Here is a 26042-nt window from a genome sequence, read left to right on the forward strand (position 1 = left end):
TTGGCTTATGGTTTGAACCTTTATTCTGTATATTTTTTTTTGTTGTGAAAACAGGCTTTTTAATTCATGGAAATGTGTGAGATGCGGTTCTTGTGCTCTTTTGTTTTAATTCTGTTCTAATTTTGTTAGAATTGGTAGTTGTCCTTGCAGTCTTGTTAATAAAAACCAAAGCTTTGAGTTCTAGTCCTTGTCTTAATATTTTTAGCTATTTTTTTAATGAGTTCAGGCTGCAAAATTTTATCTCTGGATTAAAATACAGGACCTGTTTCACATACTTCTGTGCTTTTTATGACTTCTGTGATATTTTAAAAGAGTTTTTGTTGCAATTCTATCCTGTTGCATTTACAAATAGAAGGGTTTTGATCTGATTGTGGGGAAAAATGACTTGTTCTCTTACTGTAAAAATGTCACCTTGTTCAATTCACTGATACTATAAGATTTCTACCAGAAATGAAAGAAAAATTGAACTGTACAAATAAAATTTGTATCTTCAAAGTGACAGCCCTTAGAAGTTTATTTATGGAAATAAATAAATAAAAAACATTGAATTAAGCACTATCAAGTTGCTGAAGAGCAATCTCACAAGTGTGTGTGGAATAGCGAAAGCAGAAGCACTTTCTACTAGTAAGTTGAGATAGTGCAGATATACTGGGCAGATGTGTTTGGTGATTTTGCATGTACCTGACCAGGATCTAATGCAGGTAACACTAATCTGGAGCCACAAAATATGCCCCTTTGCTATTTCCAGCTGTGGTAATCTGTTAGGTGATATTGCTGTTCCATGCTCTGTTGAATCAAAGCTGGCTACAGAAGCAGTTGTGGGCATCATCTTGTGGTATTTTACCCAAGTGAAGAACCCTTCCAGAGCATAGTTGGCTTCTCATGAGGCAAGCTTCAGTGTCTTTCCTCTCTGCAATGTAATCTGCAAAATGGACAAACTGTTTTCACTTAATTGGAAGCTGATTATAGACAGTACATTTTGTTGATTACCTTTGTGAATAATGGAGGCTTTTTTCCGGTTGCCTAAAGAACGTACTTCAGTCATTGTTTGAAGGAGGCTTGACACACAGGAGCACAGGATTTTTTTTATAGGGATTGACAAGAATGGTGCCATCGAAGTATTATTTTTAGTGACAGGGCTGCGTCTTTGCTGTTTGTATGCCACCAATTGAGTCAATAAACAATTCTGATTTCCGTTGGCTTGCTATTTCACCAGTATCACTTTGTCCTCTAAGATATCACAAGTACATCTGTCGTTAGTAGGAACATAATAGAAACACAATTCTAGGCATAGTGTTTTTAAACTTGCTTCAGACTTATTTGGTTACAGTTGCTACTGGTAAACAAACAGCATGGGTAAGTATAACCAGTAAAGCATTTTTCATCATAAAAGTCCAACCTGGCCAGATTTTTTTTTCTGGGAGTTCTCTTTCCATAATTTGGATGCAGTATCTCTATAGCACCTGTATGTTTTTAGGTCAGACCTCCATTGCATATAAAATGACAATGTCTTGTTTACTTGGCTAGCCTCATAAAATATTTCAGAGGAAATCTGAAGTTTTTTAGAGCCATTGCTGCTGGCTGAATGCTCTAACTACCAGTGGAAATTGGAAACTATTTATAATTCTTACATTTTCATATGTAGTTGTTTTGTGAGTTTATAGGCCAATATTTATACTATAGTCCCTATCAAATGGGACGTGATGTGGGATGCCAAACCACCAGTTAGTTCCTACTCAGATGTGTTTGCAGCCTTAGACAAACGTTCTGCAGCTAGCACTGTATAGCGCAGTTTTACAGCACAACTGATCTGAGAGCTTGTACGCACATGACATTAGGTACAGCCTGAGTGCCTAAGTATGCGAGCTAGAAAAAGTTTAGTAGGTGCTTGGTATGTGTGTAAAATGTTAGAGGTACATATTTGAGTACATGTCTAGAAGATTTTCTCAGATTATACCTTTTGGGAGGCCTTAATAGTAATACAAAAAAGTTAATAAAAAATATTTTTTGTCGTTTTCTGTTGAAAGGTCAAGGGTTTATTTAGAACTGTGTCCTTCTCCCCTCCCTCTTTTTAATTCTAGAAATGCAAGAAGATTGCTCAAAGTACAGATGATGTGATAGTGAACAAACCTCATGTTTCTGATGAAGAGGAGGAAGAACGTCCTTTCTATAATCACCCCTTTAAGCTCAATGAACCAAAACCCATTTTTTTCAATTTAAGTGTGAGTACTTCTGTAATTTACAATATTTTACATTTTGGTTATTTTTAAATTCTGTCAAAACTTTGCAAGCAGAAATTAAACAGTGGTCTGTCATCTTGATGAAATTACAGTAGAATGTTGTTAAAAGTTTGGTAACTTTTGAAATGCTCTTGCCACAATAGGAAACCTAAATCTGCAGCTCATGAAATTATGGTTAAGTTTCCACAGTTGGATTGAAACTACTTTTAATTACGTTTTTTTGCATGTGTTCAGTTTAATAACAAAAAGAGGATCAGTTTTGCTTTACATTCTCATAACAAAAGTATTAGTATGAATTTGCAAACAGCAATGGAAATTGCTTTTGAAAATGCATTGATTTTTAGAAAGGTACCACATTCTAAAAGCATTATGAACTCCCCTCACCCATTTTCGGTGGCTGCTTTGAGCTGCATTGGATTGTATTGATGTTTTCTGGGTTGTGAGAAGCATGTTGAAAAGAATGAAACTAGAGAGCTTTTCTTAAAATATATCTGATATTTGCGTGCTTTGAAACATAGATTAGAATTTGTTCAGTCAGTTGTAGTCAGTTTGGTCAGTTATATGCAGGGTTCTTTTGTGCCTATGAAAGTCTATTTGGATTTTGCAAAGTATAAAGGTTGTATAAAAACATTACACTAAGTGAAAACATACATGGCATTTATATACATATGCATATACGTATGTCTAAAATATATATTGCTTGTAGCATACACAAAATAAGCATTAATAAGCTATAAGGTGAAAACAAGTTTATACTTTGTACTGTACCATGAAACTCAAGGGATTCTGTACAGGTTCTGAAGAGGGATGCTCTTTAGTGCATATGGGCTGCTCTGCCTGTTCCAAGATGTGACTCTTGTTGCATCATCCTTTCCATTCTTTCTCGATTCTAGTCCTGTTCATATTCTCATCTGTGTTCCTTTGGTAGTAGAGATTTCCCCAATATCTCGAGCTGTTTTGGCTCTGCTTGTCAGAAGAGCTTTTCAGAGATTTCTGTGTATTCCTTTAAGATAACTGGGAAAATTTTCTAAGGAAGGCAGTCTCATGAACTTGAGTTAAATTGGGATTCATCCTGGTACCCAAAAATATTTTAAACTAGAAACTGAGAATTTTGAAAATTGCTTTCTGTATTTTTAGTAATGTAAGGCTTTCACCATGTATGGATATCATAGCCAACATTTTTTGCTGCCTGAAATTTTGTTTTGGGGTTTTGCATTACAAAATACACATGTGGCAGATAAGATCTTTCTCCTTCCTATGGTGGGATGGAAAAAGAGAAGGAAGTCAGTTTTTAAGGGTGAGGTTTTCCTTATTTTTGTCTGCCAAAGCTAGTTAAGGAGATTTCAACATCTGGCTGTTTTTCTCTTATGCTGCAGTTCGCTGCTCTTGCATGTTTCCAAGGCCATGCTACAACTAAGCAACTAAAACAACTTGTTTTAAAGGCTTTTGGATTGGTACTAGTTAGAGAGGATGACTGTTTTGTGAAAACTTAATACTACATGTATGCAATGAGTTGCTTCTCAAAAACATGTTGATGAATATTGTGCAATTTCAAGTCTTAATTTTTTTCTAACTTTTTTTCTTTAAGACTCCAAGTATAAAACCAGCACCACCACCACAACCAAAAAATCAGGTCAGCCTGTCAAAGGAATTTCCTGTCTCATCTGGGTCTCAGCATAGGAAAAAAGAAGCAGATAGTGTCTATGGAGAGTGGGTACCAGTTGAAAAAGGCAAAGAAGAAAGCAAGGATGATGTTTTCCCCAAACCAGCCATTGAGGTAAGGAAGGGAAGGAAAGCATATACCATAAGAAAAAAAAAAGTGTTACCCAGTCAGTCTGGTACCAAGTTGCAATCTGTGAAAAAAAAGAATCGCTTACATAGGTAGTATCTGACACTTCAGTAAGCTACTTATCTGAACTGCTATAATCTTCAAATTTGCTCACAATGTTTGTGTGAGCAATGATAAAAGCAACCTGTACCCATCGTGTGTGCTTTTGTCAACTAGTAATTTCTTTGTGTCAACAGAATTTAAGCTTTTGCTTGAAGATTAAAAAACCCAAACTTCTTGTCGTGTTTTTTGCCAAGATTAATACCCCAAGACTTTCATAATAATTGAAATAGTAATTAAAATTGTCCTACCAATGTTAGAGCAATAACGCTGAATTGAAATGTAATCCATTTAAAAATAGGTTTGAAAGTAGTTTTAAAAACTGCCATTTCATCTGGATGTATCTACTCATTTTTTAGTTTTACAATCACATTTTCTTATACAGTTGTCTTCCATATAACCTTCTAAAAGAAAGCCTAATTGTATGCAAAGTAGAATGGAGGAAAAAAAAAGGAAATGTTTTTCCCCTTGAGATGTCTTAAAAATATTTTGTGGGTTTTCTATAATTAATTTAAATATTTAAGATGGAGATGTTACTTTTTTTTTTCAAGTTGATGTCACCTCATTCCATCTAAAGAATTGTTCTCATATCTTTCAAAACAAATAAAAGCCTTGGCTTCAATTTCTTATGAAATCATTTTTTCCAACTTGGTGCATTTTGTCTTTCAGTAATATTCTAAGACTGTATGCTTTATTCCCTGAAGCACAGTTGATATTTCCTCTGTGGCTTTTGTAGCACAAAAGGCACAGTGGCTGAAATATAGCTCATTTAACAGAGGGATTTTCATGGTGTACCTCAAAGATAGAGTTTGAAGGTCAGGCATTGAACTCACTGCAGTCTCAGTGCAGATGGTAACTTGTCTGACTGGTCTTTGTCAAGAGCCAGTAATGAGCCAAACATTCTTAAATGTTGGTGCAGACTATAATTCCCAGTTTATGAGTGTGTGTGTGTGTGTGTGTGTATATATATATATATATATATGCAAAGTCCAGAATACGGAAACTTTTTATACTAACGTTTGGCCATGTTTTTACCAGGTGGTAAAAAGTCTTTTGTCCTTCAAATGGTTAATGATTTGCTCATAGTGCAGGCAAGCTCTGTAGATGTCTGCATCCAGGTTGCCAGAGACACTAGGCCTGATTCTTTGTCAAACAGGTTAGGTAAGCACTGATAGCTTGTGTATTGGGTATATAGAAGAGGCCTTAAAAATTTGACATTGGAATAAATATATTCAACAGAACTTTCTTTTCTTTCTGTCACTTGTATCTTTATAAATGATTGTAAACATGTTGTCTGTTTTTACATTTTGTAAATAAATATTTTTATTTGCATTTACCTTAACTTGGTTTGTGTTAAGGGTGATTTCAAGGGTCGTTAGCTGATAGTGGAGCATACTGTCCCCGTGGGTGTGGCAATCCTTAATCTTGAAATACAGGAATATTCTTGTAGTGACAGAATCCCTGTATGCTTCTCCAGGGAGTCTGAAAGGTAACAGGGTGCTTCTCTGCTTAATTTTATAACTAATTTTAAAACTGGTTATGAGGACCTTGGGGAAGAAATGGCTTCTATTGAGCAACATAAGCCAGGTAAGCTCCCTTGCAACAGTAGCAGGGTAGTGGGGGAGCGTGCTTGGATCCTCAGGAAGTTTGACATATGTTTTACCTCCATTCATTTTATTTGATTGCAAACTTTGAAATCTAGTTGTGATAATTCAGATGCAAGTCTGTACTGACATTAAAAAGTCATACATAATTTGGTGGTGTTCTGTTTTTATTCAGGTCATGGAATTAGTTACAGAATAAGTGGTCTAAAGTGGCCCAGTTAATTTATTACTGATTGTTTTATTAAAACATATTGCTGTTAACATAGTTACTTGTGATATTAGGAGAGGAAGGAAAAAGTCATGCCTTTTAGTAATTTGAAGTATCAGCATGTCTCTAGAAGCCTGGGAAACCTATGAGAAAGGCTATATTTGAAAGTCTGAAAGTACTGAATTAAAATGTATTTAAATTTGAAATACATGGTGGTGACTATTTTATATAGAGAAGCCTTCTTGATCGAAAAATGCAGTAAATGCATCTAACATACATTGGACCTACAAAGCATGTGAAAAAGTGCCTACTTTCTATTGTCACCTAGTCCTCCTTGCTTCCATATTTGTGCTGTCTCTGTGGGGAAAATGTTATTCAGGATTGGAAAGGCAAAACTTTTACAGGGAATAGCATGCTGAACTTGAACTGTTTATTTGATTAAATAATAACAACTTTTCATACTTCAAGCAGAGATTTTTTTTTCAAGATCCAAAGCTGCCATCGAGTGTCTTGACATAATACAAAGCCATGATGGTCTCCAAAATGGTGACTGACCATGTGTGGGGAAAGTGTGTGGGAATTCTAACTAACCAGGGTATCTACTAATAGGCCCCAGTCCGGTAAAGCACTTAAGTACACATGTATGTTTAAGTATGTGAGTGGTCCCAATGTGATTTCAATGGACTACTTGCATGCCTATGTGTATTGCTGGATTGAAGCTTTTGGTGAGTAGAATAACTTTTATTTATCTCCTGAACCAGTTTTACAAACAAAACATTAAAAAATAATATAAATTATTCTGTGTAAAGGGAGCTTGTTAACACAAGAAAGTGTATATTGTAGACAGACATTCTTTTATATATGTTATTGTCACATTAGGTGATTATTAAAATTTTAAAATTGTTCTTGTGCCTTGTTTATAATCTGCATTTTCATCAGCTGGGACAATAAGTTAACATTGAAGTCAATTTCATATAAATGTAAGACTTCTGTGATTATGAGTCTTGTTTTGGCCAATGCAAGATGCTTCAGCAACCTGGTTTGGAATAATCTTCCTGGAGGAAAATACCTTTTTGTCCTAAGCAGTTAAAAAACCTTCCCCCCCCCCCTTCCCATTCTGAAATGCTAAGATTTAATAGTTAGAGTATTAAAAAATATTTTTTAATGCAATTGTGGACCTTCTTTTCTGTCTTTTACAATCCTTTAATATTTACTAAGTTCCTGAGCTATCTTCTGTGACAGGGAATTTGAGGATTGACTGTATGTTTGTGTTTAGGAGAATCAAGTTTAAATTAGTTTCAGTTTCTTCTACTGGCCCTTAATTCTAACGTAATGTGAGAGGCCAAGATTATGAGGTGGTCACTAACCAAAGATTCAAGTCTTTCATAAAACAAAAAGAATTCTTGTAAATTTTAAGAAATGTAATTTAGAACAAATGTAATGTTACGCAGTAATGCTCAACTTTTATTTATATATCTCTTGCTTTTTTGATTGTTTCTTCTGTGCATTGAACAATCCCAGCCCTTTCTGTCTCCTTCACCTGCTTATCTCCAAGTAATTTTGACTCATCTCTGAACAGTATTCTTTTTCTACCTTAAAAATAGGATGATCCATAAAATGCACGTTCTTTGAAGAAAGAGGCACAAGTAATTTCATATAAGCTTTATACTAGCCATAATTTGTTGCATCTTTATACCTTCAGATTTTTTTTTCTCTCTTGATGGCTTTTGTACATGAAGCAGAAGTTTGCATTGAGCTTCTTCTGTTGCCCCATACTTTTACCGAAGTGTTTCTGATTGGTTGAGAATCAGTTTGACTGTGGGAGATGATTTCCAGTTCTTTAAATTTTATTCTAGTTCAGCAGCACAGATGTAAAATCTTTTCCAAAACAGTTATTTTTTTCAGTTAACAGTCTGATTATACTTTTCTGTAAGTCTGTTTTAGTCGAAAGTTTCAAGTAGCAGTTTATGGAATACATGTGATTCTTAATGTAATGATTCTTAATTCTCATTAAATTCTGTTGGTTAATAACATTCCACTGAACTATGACATGCTCCTCTAAGTTTTATAGAGCAGAACTTTTTGTGACTAAAACATTAATTATTTGAAAATAAATCTTCTGATACTTTATCTGTACATTTGATACTAAATTACCAGGATACTATACTTCAGGTGTTCTGTTTGCTCGGGAAAGCCCAGATTGTATATATTTGATAAGTAGTCTAAAGATTTTTTTTTCGCATTACCTATTTATATTTCCAACTAACAATACGTTATGTAAAAGAACTTCTTAGTATTTGTAGCATTTATTCTACAACAGCTTTTTCCAGATCAAATGGATATTACTGTAGTGTGATATATTTTTTAAAATAATCTTTTTCTTCCTAGGGTGTGGACATAACTACAGCTATGAATGATCGAGCAGTGGCTCAGAAAAGGCTTAATGAGAATACATTTGATTTAGAGGCCATGTGCATGTTAAATCGTGCACAGGAACAGGTATGTTTGCTTTTTTAATTGACATTTTGATGAAGTTGAGAGTAAGTTTTTTCCCTCTAAACCAACTGATTTTCTTAAATTTTTGTAGTTTTTTGGAAGCTCCGTTAATGGGCACACTTAATTCTACCTTTAATTTACACTTCATAATACTAATTTAGGGGGGGCCAAAAAGCACAGACTTAAGATTAACATGCTTTGCTTTTCTGAGCATCTGTTTACAAATGAGTGTTAATGGACATGACACTAAAAATAGATGAGAGATCAAATGGGTATTACTGAGAAACAACGGAGATTTGAGAGGAAGAATATCCAATTTTTAATTTAGATCTTGAAATGATTTTTGTTTTGTAGATCGACGCCTGGGCTCAGTCAAACTCCATACCTGGTCAGTTCACAGGAAGTACAGGAGCACAGATACTGTCCTCAGATGAATTGACCAACAGTGGTCCCCAAGCATGGATTAGAAAGGTAGAAGTTATGCAGACATATTTGTCTAAATATATTGTATTAAATACCAGTGAAAATATTGGAAAATTCAGAAAATGCGCCTTAAACAATAATAACCTGTGGCAACGCATGTGTCAAATACAGCAGGTGCAGTGTTAAATCAATGTCTTTGTTCAGTTTAGATATTTGCTGCTGCTGTGTTCATTTTGTTGTGCGTTAAGGTGTTGACCATGACATTTCAAATCTTAATATCCAGAGTACAGAAATAAGATGTGCGTCTGATACTTGAGTAAGATGGTTTGTACTTACTGTTATCTTGCACTGAAATGACATTCTCTATCGTATGGCTGCAGTGGTAGGTCCATCACTACTTTTACGGGATCGGGACAGATCAGGCAAGATTTGATCCTGATGTCGTCGAAGTTGATGATTTTTTGGCATTAGCTTCAGTGAACTAAGTCCCATACTGCCATTCTGTTTTGACTTGATTCTATCCAGTTACTACTTTGCTTCTGTTTGCATCACCAGTGTTTTCTGGGAGCCAGGTATTTCGAGTATTAAAACAGGAGTTGCAGTTGGGTCAATAAGTTTAATGTCATCGTGCACTGAAATAATTACCTCTTCCTGAAGAGTAGTACTGGCTTTTTATCAGGGTGTGATGCGTCATACATGCATACGTTTTTTATAAGTTTAATAATTCATGCTTCATCTTTGAAAATGAGTGCTGAACTGGTTCTCTTTCAAGAAGTAGAACTGAGGAATTCAAGCAATAGCCCTCTTCTGGGCAAAAGAATAATGGGTTGCAGTGATTGTTCTCACCAGTAATGTAGCCGAGTACAAGCTGTGTGTGTTTTTGCTTACAGAATCCAGTGGTAAGACAGCCCTCAAAACCAGCAGGTTAGATTTGAGGCATAGGTAAAACTTTCCACAAAATCTGATGTAAACTGAACAAATAAGTCTGCAATTATGACATCCTAAAACCAGAAATATGTACCAAGATTGACTAACTTGTTTTTCCACTTTATAGCCAAGATCCATATTACTTGGTAGATGTGGGCCTTTTGGGCTTTTTAAGTGTTCGTATTGATCATAGAACGTATTTTTATTATGAAGTCTGATTTTAACAATTACTAACTTTTGAGTTTGCAACAAAATATTGGATGCAGTGGTTATAATAATTGTCTTTGGCAGAGGAACTTAGAAGTGTAAAGTACTTAGCAGGGGTAGGTATTGGTGAGAAAAGGAGAACTTTTCCACCAAGAGGCTTGTGAAAGAGATCAGTGAACTCTAATGTGGGGTCTGTTTGGGGGTTCTCCCTTTCGGCATGCTTCAAATGGTTTCGAAGATGAAGGAAAAGGAGAACGTCCCTGTGATCATCTCTTTCCCAAGCCCCCTCTTCTCATCCAGCTTTTCTTCCTTGAGGTTCTCTGATGGTCTTCTGTGCCTTGCAGTAACAGGACCATCTGCTAACAAAATACACTGAGTGGAGAAGGCAAGTGTGTTTTCCCTCAGTCTTCTAATTTTATCCTCTGTTGTGATCTGCTCCCCTAAAATGCTTCATAGGGAGAAAAATGAGAGAAGAGTCTGTCTGGTTTGTGGACATAACTGTTGAGGAATAGAAGTGTTTGGATATTTTGGTGAATCTAAAAATGAACATGAGCCAGCATAAGCACTTCCGTCCTTCCCATGGCTGTAAATATGTAGTGGTTTGCAGTAGTAGATGTCCTCCCTAGCAAGTATGGTGTATTTTTTCAGAAAGGAGACTGCTACTGTAAACAGCAGAAGAGTTGTTTGAAGAAGATGGGGGCACAGTCCTCTTTCCTGCTCTGATATTCCTCAGCTTGACTTCTTTTGCTCTTTCCAGGTTCCATATTTGCACGCACATTGCCATCAAACTCATGGGATAACAAGTAGTTACAGTTGTGCACCCTCTACAAAATGTGTTAGGGACTATACAAGACTCTTCCTCTGTTTAGGATTGATGGGGCCTGTGAAAGCCTTCACAAAACTTAGGGTTGAACTTAATGTGGAATCACATCCTGTGCTTTGAGAATGATTTCACAAAAAAAAAAAAAAAAAAAAAAGGAGTAGGAATAATGGGTTATGAATGCATGTTATCTTTCCCAGCAACAAGAATACATACCAACCACGAAATGCAAAGTACAAGTTGTATTTCTCAGGCACTTGAGTAGTTCAACTTTGTTCCAGTCAATTACGTGACAAACAGCAGTGAGAAATCAGACTTGCGCTACCTTTTTCATCCTAAGAAAATAGTTTATCTTGCTCTTACTTAAAAATAAATAAATAAATAAAACAATAATTCCCTAGTAGGACCGTGAAGTTTTGGGGAGTGTGTAGTATGTGTAAATTAATGCACACTTTGACTGAAAATGCAGTTTACCGGAGGTGTTTTGCTTAGGATATTGCCATAAGCTCTACAGAGAACTTTTGAGTTGCACTTTTCAGCAGAAACAGACTAAATCTGGACTAGGTATTTGAATATCAGTTAACATAGAATTAGAACATCTGTGTATACGGACCTTGGACTTGACAGAGATACTGATATAACAAAGTTTAAGAGCATTGGCAAGAAGGGAATATGATGGAAGTACTTAGGGAGCTTGTTTGAGTGCAGTCTTGCTTTGCATTTCCTGGACTTTTTTATTTTTTTTTATTTTAACTTTCTAAAGAAGCTTTCTGGAGAGGTAATATGTACTCAAACCAAAACACGCCTGCAGGTTCTACTTCATCTCAATAAAGTTTTGAGGGATTCAGTTATGGATGTGGATTAATGTGACAGATTTGAATAATTCATACACCAGTTAGAAGTATGGTTTGTTTGTTTGCTTTTAAAGTTAATGTGCTGATTTATTATATTTTTGCATAGGGTTATAAGCAGTATTCTTAAATAACATGTTAGGTTTCCATTAAAATAGATCTATGACCAATATTATCGTTTTCTTCTGAAAAGTGGTTTCTGTTTCAGTTTATCATCAGTGGTGTAATCAGTTCACAAATAAGATTTATTTGTCCTGAAGACTTTTTTCTTTTTTTTTTTCTTTTTTTTCTTTTTCCTTGTTACCAATACGTTCTGCTGCTGTAAATAAATGAGGAAATGGTCAAGCATTTTTTTTCAAGCAAATTCTGTTGAGGTCTACTTATGCAGGCTTTTCCAGAATCATCACTTTTTTCTATATGGATCAGCTTAAGTACTATAGCCCAAGCTTACTTTCCAAAACAACATTTTTACAGCATTTTAGATACACAGGATAATGTTTGAGATTTCTTTGCTTCATTTAGTTGTGCTAAAGCACGGCATATAGTTTTACAGTGGCCTTTACAATACTGTGTTTTGTGTGGCAAGTTCTGAAAAGATAAATCTCCATTCTTCCACAGTCTAGCCATGGCAGGTCAGTAAAACTCGCACCAGCAACAGAGGTAAAGCTAAGCCCTACTGTGGTTACTTCCACAAGGACTGGCCTGTGTCTTGCCAAGCTGATGTGACGAGGCAGCCTGTCAGATTGCTCCTGTGCTTGTTGCCTTACGTGATACGGTGAGCCGTATTTGGAAAAGAAGGCCGGGTGGCAAGGCAAATCAACCACACATTGGTTATATTAGACTGGTTCCCTCTTCGGCCCTCAAAAGGGGCTATCTATACTTCAGCTGTCCCTCAGCTTGCTTTACCTCTAACTTTCCACTGATCCAATGCAAAAACTGTGAACAAAAATCCTGAAGCTGTTAGCAAACATAAGGCATTTGATGGGTTCCTTCGGAGAATTCTTCTCAGTTTTGTATTAGGGAGTGTATATGGCTGCTGCTAAAAGTACCACAGTTTAATGCAAAACTTAACTGCTTTGCTAAAAGTTTCACCAAATAAAGATGCACGTTGCTGGTTCTCAAATCAGAGTTTTGGAGTCAGTCTTGAAGCAGTCTTTAAGACAGCCCATTGAACTACAGCTGACACTGTTCACCTGGCAGCCTTTAAGACTTTCTTTTCAGAAGTGTTTCATTTAGCAAATGACAACAAAGAAACTTGCTTTTTGTCAAAACTTAACTTTTTAATGCCATGTCAATCTTGTGGGAAATAATTGATATTTTATTTTCAAAGGGCAACAATTGTCTATGTATTTAAGAATCTCTCAAACAATTATGGCTTTAATATTTTTGACATTGCAAGTGTTTTTTGATAGCTCTACTCAATATGGCATGTTATCTTTGCTGCAGAGATAGCTGTTGCAGTTAAATAATGGTGATGGTCTCACTTGTGCTGTCTTTCAGCAGAAAGCTGTAAAATCATCTTTGAGGTGCCTTTTTTTGTTTAAGCCCTTAAATCCAGGCATTGTAGATTTCTTTTGATATTGATGCTGACTCTTTTTTTCCTCCTCCAAATTTGCTTCATTCCTTAAAGAGGAATAGTTTTGCTTAAAAATACTGATTGCCCTCTTAAGTAGTTGGGTTTTACTATCTGTAGCCTTCTTTTTAAAGATAAGCTGTTGGCCAAAAAACATGGCTTAATAGTTGTCTCCACCTGCTGGCAGAATGAAAGTGTGCTTTATTTGGCTTATCTTTCATGGAATGTAGAGATCAGAAGATGAGAAAAATGACATTAAATCTTAATACTAACTTACTCAAATTTGGATTACAGAATGAAAGATAACAGTTTCTTTGTCAGGAATTAATTCACTCTGATAACAGTAACCAAATACTGAGAAACCTAGTGTTTACTGTGTTAAATACAAGTCAGTCTGTTATCTTCCTGATGGGCCAGATCTGCAAGGATACGTATGCTGTTAAATAACTTTGTGAGACTCAGCCTTTTATGCTTTCTAAAAATAGAAAATAAATTTATTTTACTTCTGTGTTCTTGTTAGTATTTCTAGTATTTTTATATTTTGAAATTTCATTATAAACATGAGGCTAATTTTTACCTGTATCCCATTAGACAATGGGCAAGTAAATTTTACTATAATTCAAATGAGAAAAAAATAAAAAAAGGAAAAGGGAATATAATAGTACTCATGGCATTAGAGATTCCTATTTGTCTTATTCACAGTAACAAGTTGAAGTCTGCTGCTGGCCCTTTTTTTTTTCCTGCTTTGTTAGTAGCTTGAATCAAAGTAGACTTGTGTAGGCTCCTTTCATGCTGGTACCAGAATTACTTGTGCCTCACACTAAAGATGAGACAAAGTACAACTGCCACTTCTGTGATGAAACAACAGTAATTCCATTCTAATTCTTTCTTGTCTCAGTTCTGTTCTGCATGTCTAAGAATCAGCATAGTCTGGAAAAAAACAAAACAATACTAAATTTATCAGATAAGATTTTGAGTTCACACATGATTTTTATTTTTTTAATAAATACACTTCAGAATTTAGAATTTTTTATTTCCTAGATTTGGAATTTGTTCAGACTCTGATAATTCCTTTATAGGAACTCAGTGCTTTGATTTTAAACTATGAGTAGCAGTATTTTGATTCTGTTCTCCTTCCTCTTGCTATACCACCTCTCACCACTAAAGCTAGTATATTGCAGATGTAATGAGAAAGCTGTGTAGTATTAAAGTGACCTCATCAAGAAATTGCACTGTATTTCATTTGTGAACTGAATGCACATTGGTGATAATGAAGCAGATGTTGATATTGAAAATTCTATCATTGCAAAGCAGGTGCAAAAGAGGAATCGGAACCCAGGGTGACATTGACTGGGGTTTGTATCATTCTCGGCATGGTTGCCCTATTCTTATGAGAGGTTCCTGGAAAAGAGAGGGGAGGATGAAAATGGAAGTAAGTAAAAGCCATTCTAGGTGTATAGATTGAGAGGCAGTTCATATCAAACAAACTGATTGTCTCTGTGTACACACAAACTGCATGGTCTGCACCAGTCCAAAAAAAAAAAAAAAAAAAGTTGAACTGGAGAGGTGGGCTTAGCCTCTACTCTTCCATCAGAGCACCTTGTTACTAAACGCAGCATCCAGTTGCATGATTGATAGGTACTTTATTGTTTAATAGGTAAATATTTGGAGAAGTCTTGTCACAATTTTTAGGATTTTTTTTTTCATTTAACGCCATGAATACTGGGGATTACGCACACATGCACATACACACACCGTTAGTGTGTGTCAGTCACTGATACTGAAAAGTTAATCCCCTTAAAAATTTATTATCTGCAGTTTCTGCAAAAGTAAGACTTCTGTTTTTGTTTACATATGAATCGAAACCAAGGAACTATCAGTTTTTTTCCAGATCTTGGAAATGCTTACTTTTGCAAGCACAACTCAAAATAAAATAAAGGAAAAGTGGTCTATTAATTTGTTTTGGTAGTAAGTAAAATTTCTACAAAATATTAGGCATTATATCATCTGATCTACTATGCAGAATAACTGACGGACTTACCAGTGCCGGTGTGTAAACTTGTGTATTTTAAGACAAGCAATTTTTTGCTGTGATGGAAATGATTGACTTACTTACTTGGGTCAGTGGGTGGGGCAGAAGAGAGATGATAGTTCACAGAATAACCTGTGAACTTTCACCCCTCTATATGGAAACTTGTTTCAGGGTCAAATCCTTGTAGCTGCCTTCTTGCCACGGTCAATGCCAGCCCTACTATTCACAACACTGCGGCCATCGAGGCCTAGGTACGTAAACATTTAAGGAGTTTTTAAAGTTCTTTACATCAAAACAGATTTTTAAAATTTCTGTTTATAAGCTTTCAACATTTAACAACTATTATGTTAATGATATGAAACAATGTGACGACTACTGCTGCTAAACTGTGTGGCTAAGCGCCTTTTTTCCTTAAAAAAAGAAAAGAAAAACCTGTATCTGTTTCGTGTGGAATTTCAGAGTAAAACTTGAATGTGCAACTGCTGTATAATAAAGTGGGAAACTTTTTTTTTAATATATTTAAAATACGCCTAAACACTATTTGAATGTCATTACTAAATGTGCTTGTATTTTGTTCAATAACTAGGTACACTTGGCACAAATGTTGCCAGTTAAACAGTTAACACTGCCTCCTTTCACAAGATGAGAAGAGAGACATTGGAACCAAAGTAGTGTGTTTAAACATAAACGGTTATCATTTTATTAATTACGTACGTCTGCAATGGGTCACTTGCCGCTTTTGAATTAAAGGATTGCATTAAAATTTTAAGTTGTTCTTTTTTGAAACTATTGATTTGTGTCTTGTGTGTCTGCGTGAATTCTGGTTTATACAAGATGTTAATGTATATAAAGCTAAGGTGTATTCATTTGAACTGAATCTGTGAAACATTGTTAGAAATGTTTTTGGAAGCTCCGACTGACTTTTTTAAATCCCAGTGCTAACTTTAGGACTTGTTTTACTTTTCTTTTTCTGGATAGGATCAGTTCTTAAGAGCAGCCCCTGTAACTGGAGGAATGGGAGCTGAACTGATGAGAAAAATGGGCTGGAGAGAAGGAGAAGGCCTGGGAAAAAACAAAGAAGGCAGCGTTGAGCCTATTATGGTTGATTTTAAGACGGATCGAAAAGGTAAGCCCTTCTGTAAACATTTTATGGTATGAACACACTTCTGTCTTTTTTTGAAGATAGAAGAAGTTTACCACTTGAAAGTAGTTTTACTTAGATACAGTTTCACCATAAAAATAAACAGAATGACATAAATGGTTTTGATACTGGTTTTTCAAGACCTGGTTGATTTATATGTGGGTTTGTCTTTATGCCTGCAAACTCTTCCAGAAGTTCTTAAACTTTTCCTATCCTTCTTCCGCCTTAAGAACCACTGAGAAGCACTTTTTAAGTGAGGGATATGCTTCAGTTGGCTGTATGGAGAAGAAAGGACAGGGAAATGAATTGTGAAACTCTCCATTCTTGTTGGTTCTAGAGAAGGTGTCTGAAGCAGGAATGAGGCAGGGCAGAAGATGGAGCATTTAATCAGCTTTAAACTGGGGGAAAGAACAGAAATAACAGCTGGGAGCTGCTGAGCTGAGTTACTAGTGCCTTTCACCTGAAGTTTTGACATGAATAGACAGAATACAGATTTTTAGGTCTTCCAAATGGATTTTATTTGCTTTTTAAATCTATCTGTTCTTACCACTCTTTCATCTTGTAATTTGATTCTGCCTCAAATACCTCTGCTCAGTTACAGTGGTATTTCCCTGCTTGTTTCTAGAAAGTAGCTTCTTTGGCAATCTTTCCTTCCTTTCTGTATATAATTCATGGCCCCAGGTGGAGAACTGTTGAATTTACCTCATTTGATTTAAGAGATTCAGCTTTTTATTTAGCGGGCAGCATGGTTTATATGATTGGCCATCTTCCTAGCGTGTTCAGCAGGAGTTGTTTTCACAGTGCGTGTTGACGAAAATTTTCCATCTGAAATACATATACAAATTCTAAATGTTTTAAATGTAAGCTGCCATATTTCATGATTTTGCCCGTAATTGTTCTGCATGTTACCAAAACAAACACTTCAGCACTGGCTGCAGGAAGACAAATACTTACTGGTGGTGTCCCAAATGTTTTTAAAAAAAAGCCAAAACAAAACTGGGGGAACCTTTAGTATATTAAATAGATCATATTAAAGTGTGAAATGCTTCGAGTTACGGGGTTTTATTAACTTCTGTCAATGCTCGTAGCTGAATTCAGGGGAAAAAAAAGCTATATAAACACAAATGTTTGAAGTTTATTTGCGGAGACTCAGCCAGTCAGAGAAATCCTTGGGAGGCCAAAATTATTAGTTCTCATTAGAGAGATAACTCTGTATTGTTCTGCTGACTGCTCAATAGCAATGAAAAATTAATTTAAACAATTTGAATATTAAGTGCAAAGAGGTAGAAAATGAGAAATCTTACCCAAGTTATTAAAAAATCCACTGCTTTCTAAATTTTGAAAACCTACTAATTAGCCTTGTTTTATAAATAGAGAAGCGCAGCAGTCTCCAAGTACCTAGTATAGGCACTTTGATTTTATACAGTGACCAAAATTGCTTTACAGCTGTTCATTTCTCCAATGAAACCTCTCAAAATAATTGACATAACCTCGTAACAGTGACTGGCAAGAAAGCTTTATTTGGAAAATGTTTTCATTGTTACTTAGTTACTGTGATCTTTCTAGGGCTGTCTTGTATAGCCCTCACTGCTGGTAAGAGTTCCTTCAGTTTGGCTTGATTAGTATCAGGCAGAGGACAGAAGTTGGTAACAGTCAACTGGAGTATTGAAATGAAGGGCTGGGAAATAGTTACTAGCAACATGTGTATGCCAATGAAAATTGGGCTGAATTTTTATCTAAAAGGGATCTATTCTATTAAAAATACCCTCCAAACCCCAATACCAATTACTGTTTTTTAAAACACATTTCAGAACTTGTGTCCCTCCCCCCCCCCCCCCCCCAAAAAAAAAAAAAAAAAAAAAAAAAAAGATACGGGAATGAGGAGTTTGCTAAAGAGTTTGTCAGTAGACTGTTACAAGACATGAACCAAAAGGTTATTAACCTTTGCTATGGTTTTCCATCAGACCCTGCTTTTTTCTGGATACTGGATCAGGTGTGTAGTCCTCTTACAGCCAAAGCATTTTGGCGTTGAAACTGAACTCTTCTTGAGGTTTGCTGTGAGCTGTTAAGTTGTTGGTTGTCTCTACTCAAAGAAGCTCAGTCAATTAGCTCCTCTAGCAATAAGCAGAGCTTATCAGTTTGTTGCAATTTTTTTGAGAGTGCCTCCTGAGCTGCCCGGACCCAGATATGGAGCGTAAGTGTCAGTGAGTGTGGCACTGTTGTATGAGTGAGGGAGATGCAGACAAATGCTGACAGAGGCCTTTCTTTAGAGGAAGTCTGTGTATTTTTGGATACAAATACTTTCAGTAAGAAAGGAGAAGAAATTAATTTTGTTTTGATTGGTATCTTTGGAGGTTTAATGCCACTTGCAAAGGCTTTGCTTAAGGGGTGTATGAGTCTTAGGATGAAAGTGTGGTGAGGAAGGAAGGGTTTTCTTTTAAAGCAAAACCAGCCAACAACTAAAAAGCTGAAGGAATAGGAGGAAACTGGAAACAAATGCTTACCTTCCTCTGTTAATTCACCAAAGCCAGGAACAGAAACAAATTGAGGTAAGAAACAAAATAACATGTAAGGATTGAAGTCAGAACGTTCTGAACAGCAAGTCAGATATTTTGTTTACGTGTGGTTAAGGTAAGAGCAGAAAGTGAATTGGAAGAAACTTGAGTCACTTTATCAATTGCCAATAACAATGCAATGTTTATACATTTTACCCTTTACTCCTGTAAGATTTAAAAAAGAAAAAGAAAAGCCTACTTTGTGTTTCACAGAGACTTTCACTAGAGCTTGTATTCGTTATATTACTTTGGGGTCCAACTGCATGTTTTATAGCTACTTTATATTCAGAGTGATTGAAATCACTATAATTACACTGTAAACTTGGACATAAAGGAAAAATAATTGAATATTGTAAAATAAAGAGAGCACATGTTATAGGAAGTATTAACCACAGTGTTTTTCTTATGATAAAAGGATGTACTAGTTGCCCTTTTTTCTATTTAAGGGAAATGCTTCAAATTTTCAGTATGTTAGAGGCAAACTGTTAGATAGTGGATAGCTTTTGAGTTACACAGCACAGGTAAATACTGGATGAGAATTAGTTTAGTTTAGTTTCTCTTCCATGTTTCCCCAAAGCAGGAATAGAAAAACAGGTGGCTAGTGACTTGCATAAAACTATGCTAGCTAGCTAGCTAGCTGTCTTAATAGAGAAGATGAGAAGAAAGGAGGTCATGGAAGGGTGTGGAGGGGGAGAGTGCTGAAAGGAAGGAAGGTTTGAAAAGCTTTTAAAAAGATGGTTGTCTTTTTCCATGTTAATGCTTTTCTTATGAGAATACACAAATCAGGTGAGAATCTTAAATATTAACTTATTCATATTTTGTTTAGGGCTTGTTGCTGTGGGAGAGAAGGCACAAAAGAGATCTGGCCATTATAGTGTGATGAAAGATCTTTCAGGTAAAATTTCTTCTTGTTCCCCCAAAAAACAAACCAAACCTACCCCCCCTCATTTAAAATGATTGCTTTGATAGAAACACTGAAATTTCACATACATTTAATCCTTAAGGTAAACATCCAGTTTCTGCATTGATGGAGATCTGTAACAAAAGAAGATGGACACCACCTGAATTTGTGTTGGTGGATGATAGTGGGCCTGATCATCGCAAACATTTTATTTTTAAGGTGAGTTTGAAATTCCTTGTTTGCTGTACATTTCTCTATTAAAACATGATATTAAATTTATCTTCATGTATTTCAGTAGCAGCTGGGGTGTGCTGAACACTGAATTTCAGTCCTGTTTCTGTAGAATTACAAACTAAATGAGATCTCTCAGGCATGTAAAGTGTAAAGAAATTGTGATGTTACTTCACTTCTTATTAACCTATGTTGAATCATATTCTTGTTTCTTACTTGCAGGTTTGTTGTTGGGCTTTATTGTTGTAAAGCTGGTAACAAGATTTAGCTATTTTTTTCCTTTAGATACCTTAGAATATGGGCTTTCTTTTCTCATGTAATATCTTGCATTAATAGTTATCATTTGGAAATGGTTATTGGTACTTACAGACTAGAAGCAGATTTTGTCTACCCCAAGAAGAATTATATACAGAATGTGCTAAAAAGAGCTATATGTGATGCTGCTCCTGAAATAGAAAAAAAGGAGAACTAACGATTTTTTTTTTAACCCTCTGCTAAACAGGTGAGAGTCAATGGAAATGAATATAGGCCTACTTTTGCCAGCCTTAATAAGAAGCATGCTAAAGCCACAGCAGCAACTGCGGCTCTCCAAGCGATGGGACTTGTACCAAAGGAAAGCATGGCTACTACCACCATGTTTAGGAGTGCCTCACACCGCTAGATATTGTTTTTTATATTGACATTATTTCAGATAATTTTACTCTGCACAAAAATGGTATTTGCCCTTTCATGTTGTAAATACATTGGCAATTCCCACATTGTAAAAACTGTACAGACACCTTCAGGTTTTTCTTTTGTACCATCAAAATGTATTTAAATCATACTTAGTTTTTGGTATGTTTATATTGTTTACATTAGTGATGTAATTATTTCTTAAATGACTAAAATCAGACAACAGACTCTGGAGGCATCAGTAATCTAAACCCTTGTTTTAAAACTCATGCAATTTCTCTTCAATATGGAATGTTAACACTTTCATACTGTTTTGTACTATGCTGCAGTTTTCCCTGGTCTTGGTAAAGCTACTCTTGTACTTTTGCCTACAGCTGGTAAAAGGCCATGCAGCTTACCTTAGTCTAGTTGGGGCTGGCGTGTACTGCTGGACAGATACTGGGCCAGTACTGTTACCCCTGTGAGAAAGCAAGCAATGGTAGCCCTGTTGTACAGTGTTACCGCTGTGGCTTCTCTTTGATTTTTGTTTGGGGTTTAACTCAGTGGTGCACCGCAACTGGCCGTACAGCCAATATTCTAGGACATACACGATTAAGCAAAAGACTTGCTTTAAATGGGAGGGCAGATGGTCCAGCGATGGAACTGATGAGACTTGCAATATAAAAGTGTCTCTCCCTGCATGTTCTAAGAAGGGAGATAATGGAGTTGTCTGTTCCAAACAAATTAACACACTGCCTGATGTTGATTGTATGAATTTGTGGTTAATGTGAATTTTAAACTCTAACAAATCTACAACTGGATTTGCGGGGTGGGAGGGGGAGGGAGGGGATAGAATGATGCTTCAATTGTTGTACCCAACTTGGTCAATAAAGCAGCACAAGTTCATAATCTTAATCACTGGTCAGTAAACAGTAATTAAAATCCATGCCAAAACAACTTTTTGAAAATACGCACAGTATAAAAGTAAGTATTCTGAAGAATAGCAACAGCTGTTAAGGGCTGCGGAATCCATTCTAGTTATTTGCAGTTGTTCTAGAATATTACCAAATTAACTCCTTGGGCTTTAATTTTCTGTAATGGTACTCTGCCCTCAAGGAGACAGTCTGGTCCAGAGCTTTGGCTGTTTGATAATGGAGAGGATGCAAAAAGACTTTTTTTAAAAAAAAAAAAAAAGAAAAAAGATTTAAGAAATATTAGTACTTTAGCTATGCACACTTTGAATTTGAAAGTTTTGACTGCAAGGGGCATTGTACATCTTTTGCAGATTTGTCTGTTATGAGCAGATTGCCAGGATTTATGGCCTTTAGTAGTCCAGATGTTTGTTTCTGAAAAGTCTTTCTAAGGTTGTTTCTGATGACATCTACTGACCAGAGCTTCATCTGGGGAAGGAACAAAACATAGTTTGCACATAGTACGCTGTGCTCTGGCCTACAGTGAATGACCCTTGCAGTGGCAGTAGGAGCTTGGAGATGAGGAATTACTAGTATCTCTTCTTCCATGAAGTAAAGTTATTTGTGTGTTCTCTCAACCGTTACTGAGCAAAGCCTCTTTCTCTGCCCTAAAGGGACAAGCAACAGTGTCTCATTTTGCACATGGCATAAGGGAGGGACAGAGAAATGTTCTGAATTCTCTATCACACATTTCCAAGAATAAGACCCCTTAGTCTATCAAAGCACTCTAGAAATGCCTGGATTAATCATAACTTTTGTGGACGTAGTTGTCTTTAATTAAACTTCTTTTCTGTTTGTCTTTTTGCCTTCGGTCTCTGAGTAAAATTGTTGTTCTTAGGTCTCCTTTCCTTCCTTGCTGAAATAGTTGGAAAGTGTGTAATAAATGTAAATAAGATGGTAAGCAATGGAAGGGCATACTCTGGGAGAACTGGATGTTACACCTGTCTTAGCTGAAATCTGGCTCAATGTAATGTACAGCTAAGTGTAATTAGCTCAGGATGTGGGAGGCAGCTGTTAATCAGGCTTTTGTTACTGTCTGATTTTGATACACCTGAAACATCAGAGATGTTGATCATTGTTTAGTCTATGCTGTCCATGTAAGCTCTGGCTGCATGATATCAAATCTGGGAACATACAGTCTTCTCTTGTACTTGTTAATTATGGTCTTTTTTTGTCCGTATTCCCCATGTATAATGTAAAGATATATATGTTACCTCACAGAAGCGAGAAGCAGATGAATTCAATCTGACAGAAGACTCCATTAAAAAAAAAAAAAAAAAAAAAAAAAAAAAAAGGCAAGTACTGGATTTCATGCCTTAAAGACATGGTACTGTGCATAGATGTAACACCTGTTCTTAAGGAAGATATACCAAAAAAGAAGAGGAAAAAAAAGAATTGAGATCTGTAATACCTTAATTATGACTTTAATTTTGAGGTTTCTGTTCTAGTTTCATTCCCATTGTTTAGAATGTTAAATGAATTTAAAGGTAGTGCAGAGATGTGCTTCTGTTAAGTTTGTAAATTTGAATTGGTTTGAGTATCTTTTGCATGTGGGAATAGACAAGTAGTCATATATTAAAAAGAACAACTAGGAAACACTCTCTTGGAACCTGGTTATTTATGCAGCATTTTAGCTGTCTTAAAGGGAAATAGTTTGGGAGTCCTCCTAGGGGAAGCCGTGATCTGCTTAACTGTTGGATGAGCTTTTTGCTACGGATTTACTTCTCTAGAAGTAGTCTTTCACTGAAAGTGTTTCCAACTTGTTTGTGGTGAAGAAGACCATTTTGAAACAGATGTTTTCCAGCTTGTACCAAAACGCTTTCTTGGCAGCCTTCTCATTTGTACTGTTTAAATAGACAGGACTGGACAGGTAGGAAGGAAAAGTTCCTGTGCCTCCAAAGATTAGAAATTGCCTCTTCAAGTGCAAAGGCTACACGCTGTTTTAACCAACAGCTAAAGTCTCTAGTTCTCTCAAACAAAATCATCGTTGTATTGGAAACTCACCTGTTTGGGTAGAGTAGATAAATAAATCTTACTGCTCTAAAGAGTGACTGGAACAATGGTAGTATTTATTGAAAAAAGACTTCAGTGTTTGGAAGAGCAGCAGACTGGCGCTAGTGTTACAGTGTAGTACAGAGGAGTCCCAGTACGGTGCAGCGTCAGCACTTAACCGCAGAGCTGTAAGCAACTGGAACGTGCTTCTGAAATTAGAGGCAAGGCTGTGACTTAAAACCAACATATCCTTTATATAGTATGAGGAGGAGCCTTGCTTTCAGCTAAGGGTGCAAAGTATATGATGAAGAATTTCACTGGTAAATTTTCGGAGTTACACAGCTCTAGACTCCAAGACTGTATTTTCAGTTTAATGTTCATTATAGTAGAAATTAGAATTTTTATGGGTTTAATGACTGCAAGCCATTATTTGATATTAGTCTGACAAGCTAGGTGTGAAAATACAAACTGAACCTGACCTGCACGCTGATAGCTGTCTTTGCCTGAAAGAGGCTGTCTCAGATCCACATCTCAAAATGGTTATCAAGTTGATTAAAGTTGAATTGCTTTCCCATACAGGCAGCTGCAGAATACTGATCCATACTACTTTTCAGTACCTTGTTTTACGTGCAAGTCCGAGTAGGCCTGTCGCTCAGGTGCACGCTCAGAAGCTGTTGCTGCCCGGTTGAGGCAGCACTTGGAAGGTTCCTCACATGCAACAGCAGAGGAAGCTGAACATCTCGTTCAAGAGTACCAGACTCCAGCAGCTACAAGAACTGCTGTTAATAAGCTACAGCAGTGGACTAAAAAAGCTGGCTTACAGCAGACTGCAAAACCCTATATTGCTGGTGGTGTCAGCTAAACAAGATCAAAAAGGTACTGAGGTAACAAGTGTACTTCCTTGAAAAGTGACTAAACAGGAAATGTAGTTCACCGCAGTCGCACCTTTCGCAACCTAGTCTTCAAGTATCTCCTGCAAGACCCAATTAACACTAGGTTTTTACCTTTGGTGTCTGAAGTTAATCAAAGGAAAAAGCTGAGTACTTCATTTCCAAATTAATTAGGGAGAAGTAATGTGAAAATTTGTCAGATTGTACTATGCAAACCTCCCTCCCTCCCCCTCCCCCCCCCCCCCCCCCCCGGCAGAAACAGAATAGTTAACGTTATCAAAGTACTAAATAATCTAGGGTGGTTTTTTTTTTTTTTTTTGTTCCATTGTAAGAGATACTTTTTTTTCTCACTTTTTTTTTTTCTCCTTTTCTGAGAGTATGGTGATAGGTTACTGTAAAGAAACAGTATAAACAAGGACAATTCCAATGTGATCGTACATGTTCTTTCCCTGGGGTAGGATAGCTCAAGTGGTGTACGTGTAACTGAGATACCCAGCAAGCCTTCAGCATACTCAGGCTGCAGTAGTTCAGTTACATGCCTGCCTACTTAAACCTCAAACAAACCTGACTCCTACTGGAGGCTAATGTCGATGTTTCAGAATCATGCACGGATTCTGAGATAGTGACTAGAACGACAGAGTAGTAACGAGCAGAGCAGCTGATCGTGTGGTGTGCCATGTGCGTGGCATTAGTTTCTGTGCAAAACGTTAGTTGAATCGAATGAGAAATCTTGCTTGGGTGCATCAGGATGACCACCAAGAGTTCTACACAACTGCTCTTCAGAGCAGTGGTCTCTGCTGCAGGAGTCAGCTCACCTGATAGCTGTGTGATGAATGGTACTATACAGCTCTCCCAGTAATTGTCTTGATTGTCTGTGCACCTGAAAGTGTAACAGACTGCATTAAACCGATCAGTCTGCTAGTGCTATGCACAAAGATCAGCATCCCCATCCTGCCTCGCATTTTTTTTCCTCCTTTAAGCAGAAGAGCAACAAAATAATACAGTTGTCAAACTTTTCTGGCTGGGGATATATTTATACAAATTACTCTTTAAAACTCAAGCTTGTTTTAATACAATGGATATGGGACTATCACAGTTACAGCAGGAGTTCTAAAAAAAAAAAAATTTAACCTTTTATTCTGATAGAGCTACAGCCAGAACCTCATGTTTGTGTCTGCCAGCTGACTTTTATCTAGTCTTCTGGAGTTCACAGCTTATTCTGAACCAAAAAGCAAAACCTACTTACTTAGGTATCAAGCTTCTAGCAAGGTGCTGTAAGCACTCTCAAATGGAAGGTGTTATGCCTAGAATTTCACCCATAAGAACTAGAATTTTAGATCACTGTAACAAGTTTTGTAACAGCAAAGATGACAGTTGCACAAAACAATAGGCAGAGATGGTGTCCTGTACTTTAGAAGAGAAGTTGCATGGGCATGAAGAA

At 36.4% G+C, this 26042-nt stretch overlaps 1 protein-coding gene across 4 annotated transcripts in view; it reads left to right on the plus strand.

Moving 5' to 3' along the window:
- SON (SON DNA and RNA binding protein) overlaps nucleotides 1-23315 on the plus strand; it is a 41595-nt gene extending 18280 nt beyond the window's left edge. For 3 of the 4 annotated variants that reach the window (XM_062598555.1, XM_062598583.1, XM_062598564.1), the window contains exons 5-12: nucleotides 2082-2222; nucleotides 3829-4017; nucleotides 8329-8439; nucleotides 8791-8907; nucleotides 16248-16395; nucleotides 19792-19860; nucleotides 19970-20085; nucleotides 20600-23315. In XM_062598555.1, coding sequence (XP_062454539.1) covers nucleotides 2082-2222; nucleotides 3829-4017; nucleotides 8329-8439; nucleotides 8791-8907; nucleotides 16248-16395; nucleotides 19792-19860; nucleotides 19970-20085; nucleotides 20600-20758 — 1050 coding nt within the window. In that variant the 3' untranslated portion in view covers nucleotides 20759-23315. Of the gene's footprint in view, nucleotides 1-2081; nucleotides 2223-3828; nucleotides 4018-8328; nucleotides 8440-8790; nucleotides 8908-15440; nucleotides 15521-16247; nucleotides 16396-19791; nucleotides 19861-19969; nucleotides 20086-20599 lie in introns of those variants that run through there. The other variant, XM_062598574.1, reaches the window with a different exon arrangement.
- The last annotated feature ends 2727 nt before the right edge of the window (nucleotides 23316-26042 follow it).

Source organism: Rhea pennata, chromosome 1 (genome assembly GCF_028389875.1).
Source record: "Rhea pennata isolate bPtePen1 chromosome 1, bPtePen1.pri, whole genome shotgun sequence".
In the NCBI taxonomy this organism is placed as follows: Eukaryota; Metazoa; Chordata; class Aves; order Rheiformes; family Rheidae; genus Rhea; species Rhea pennata.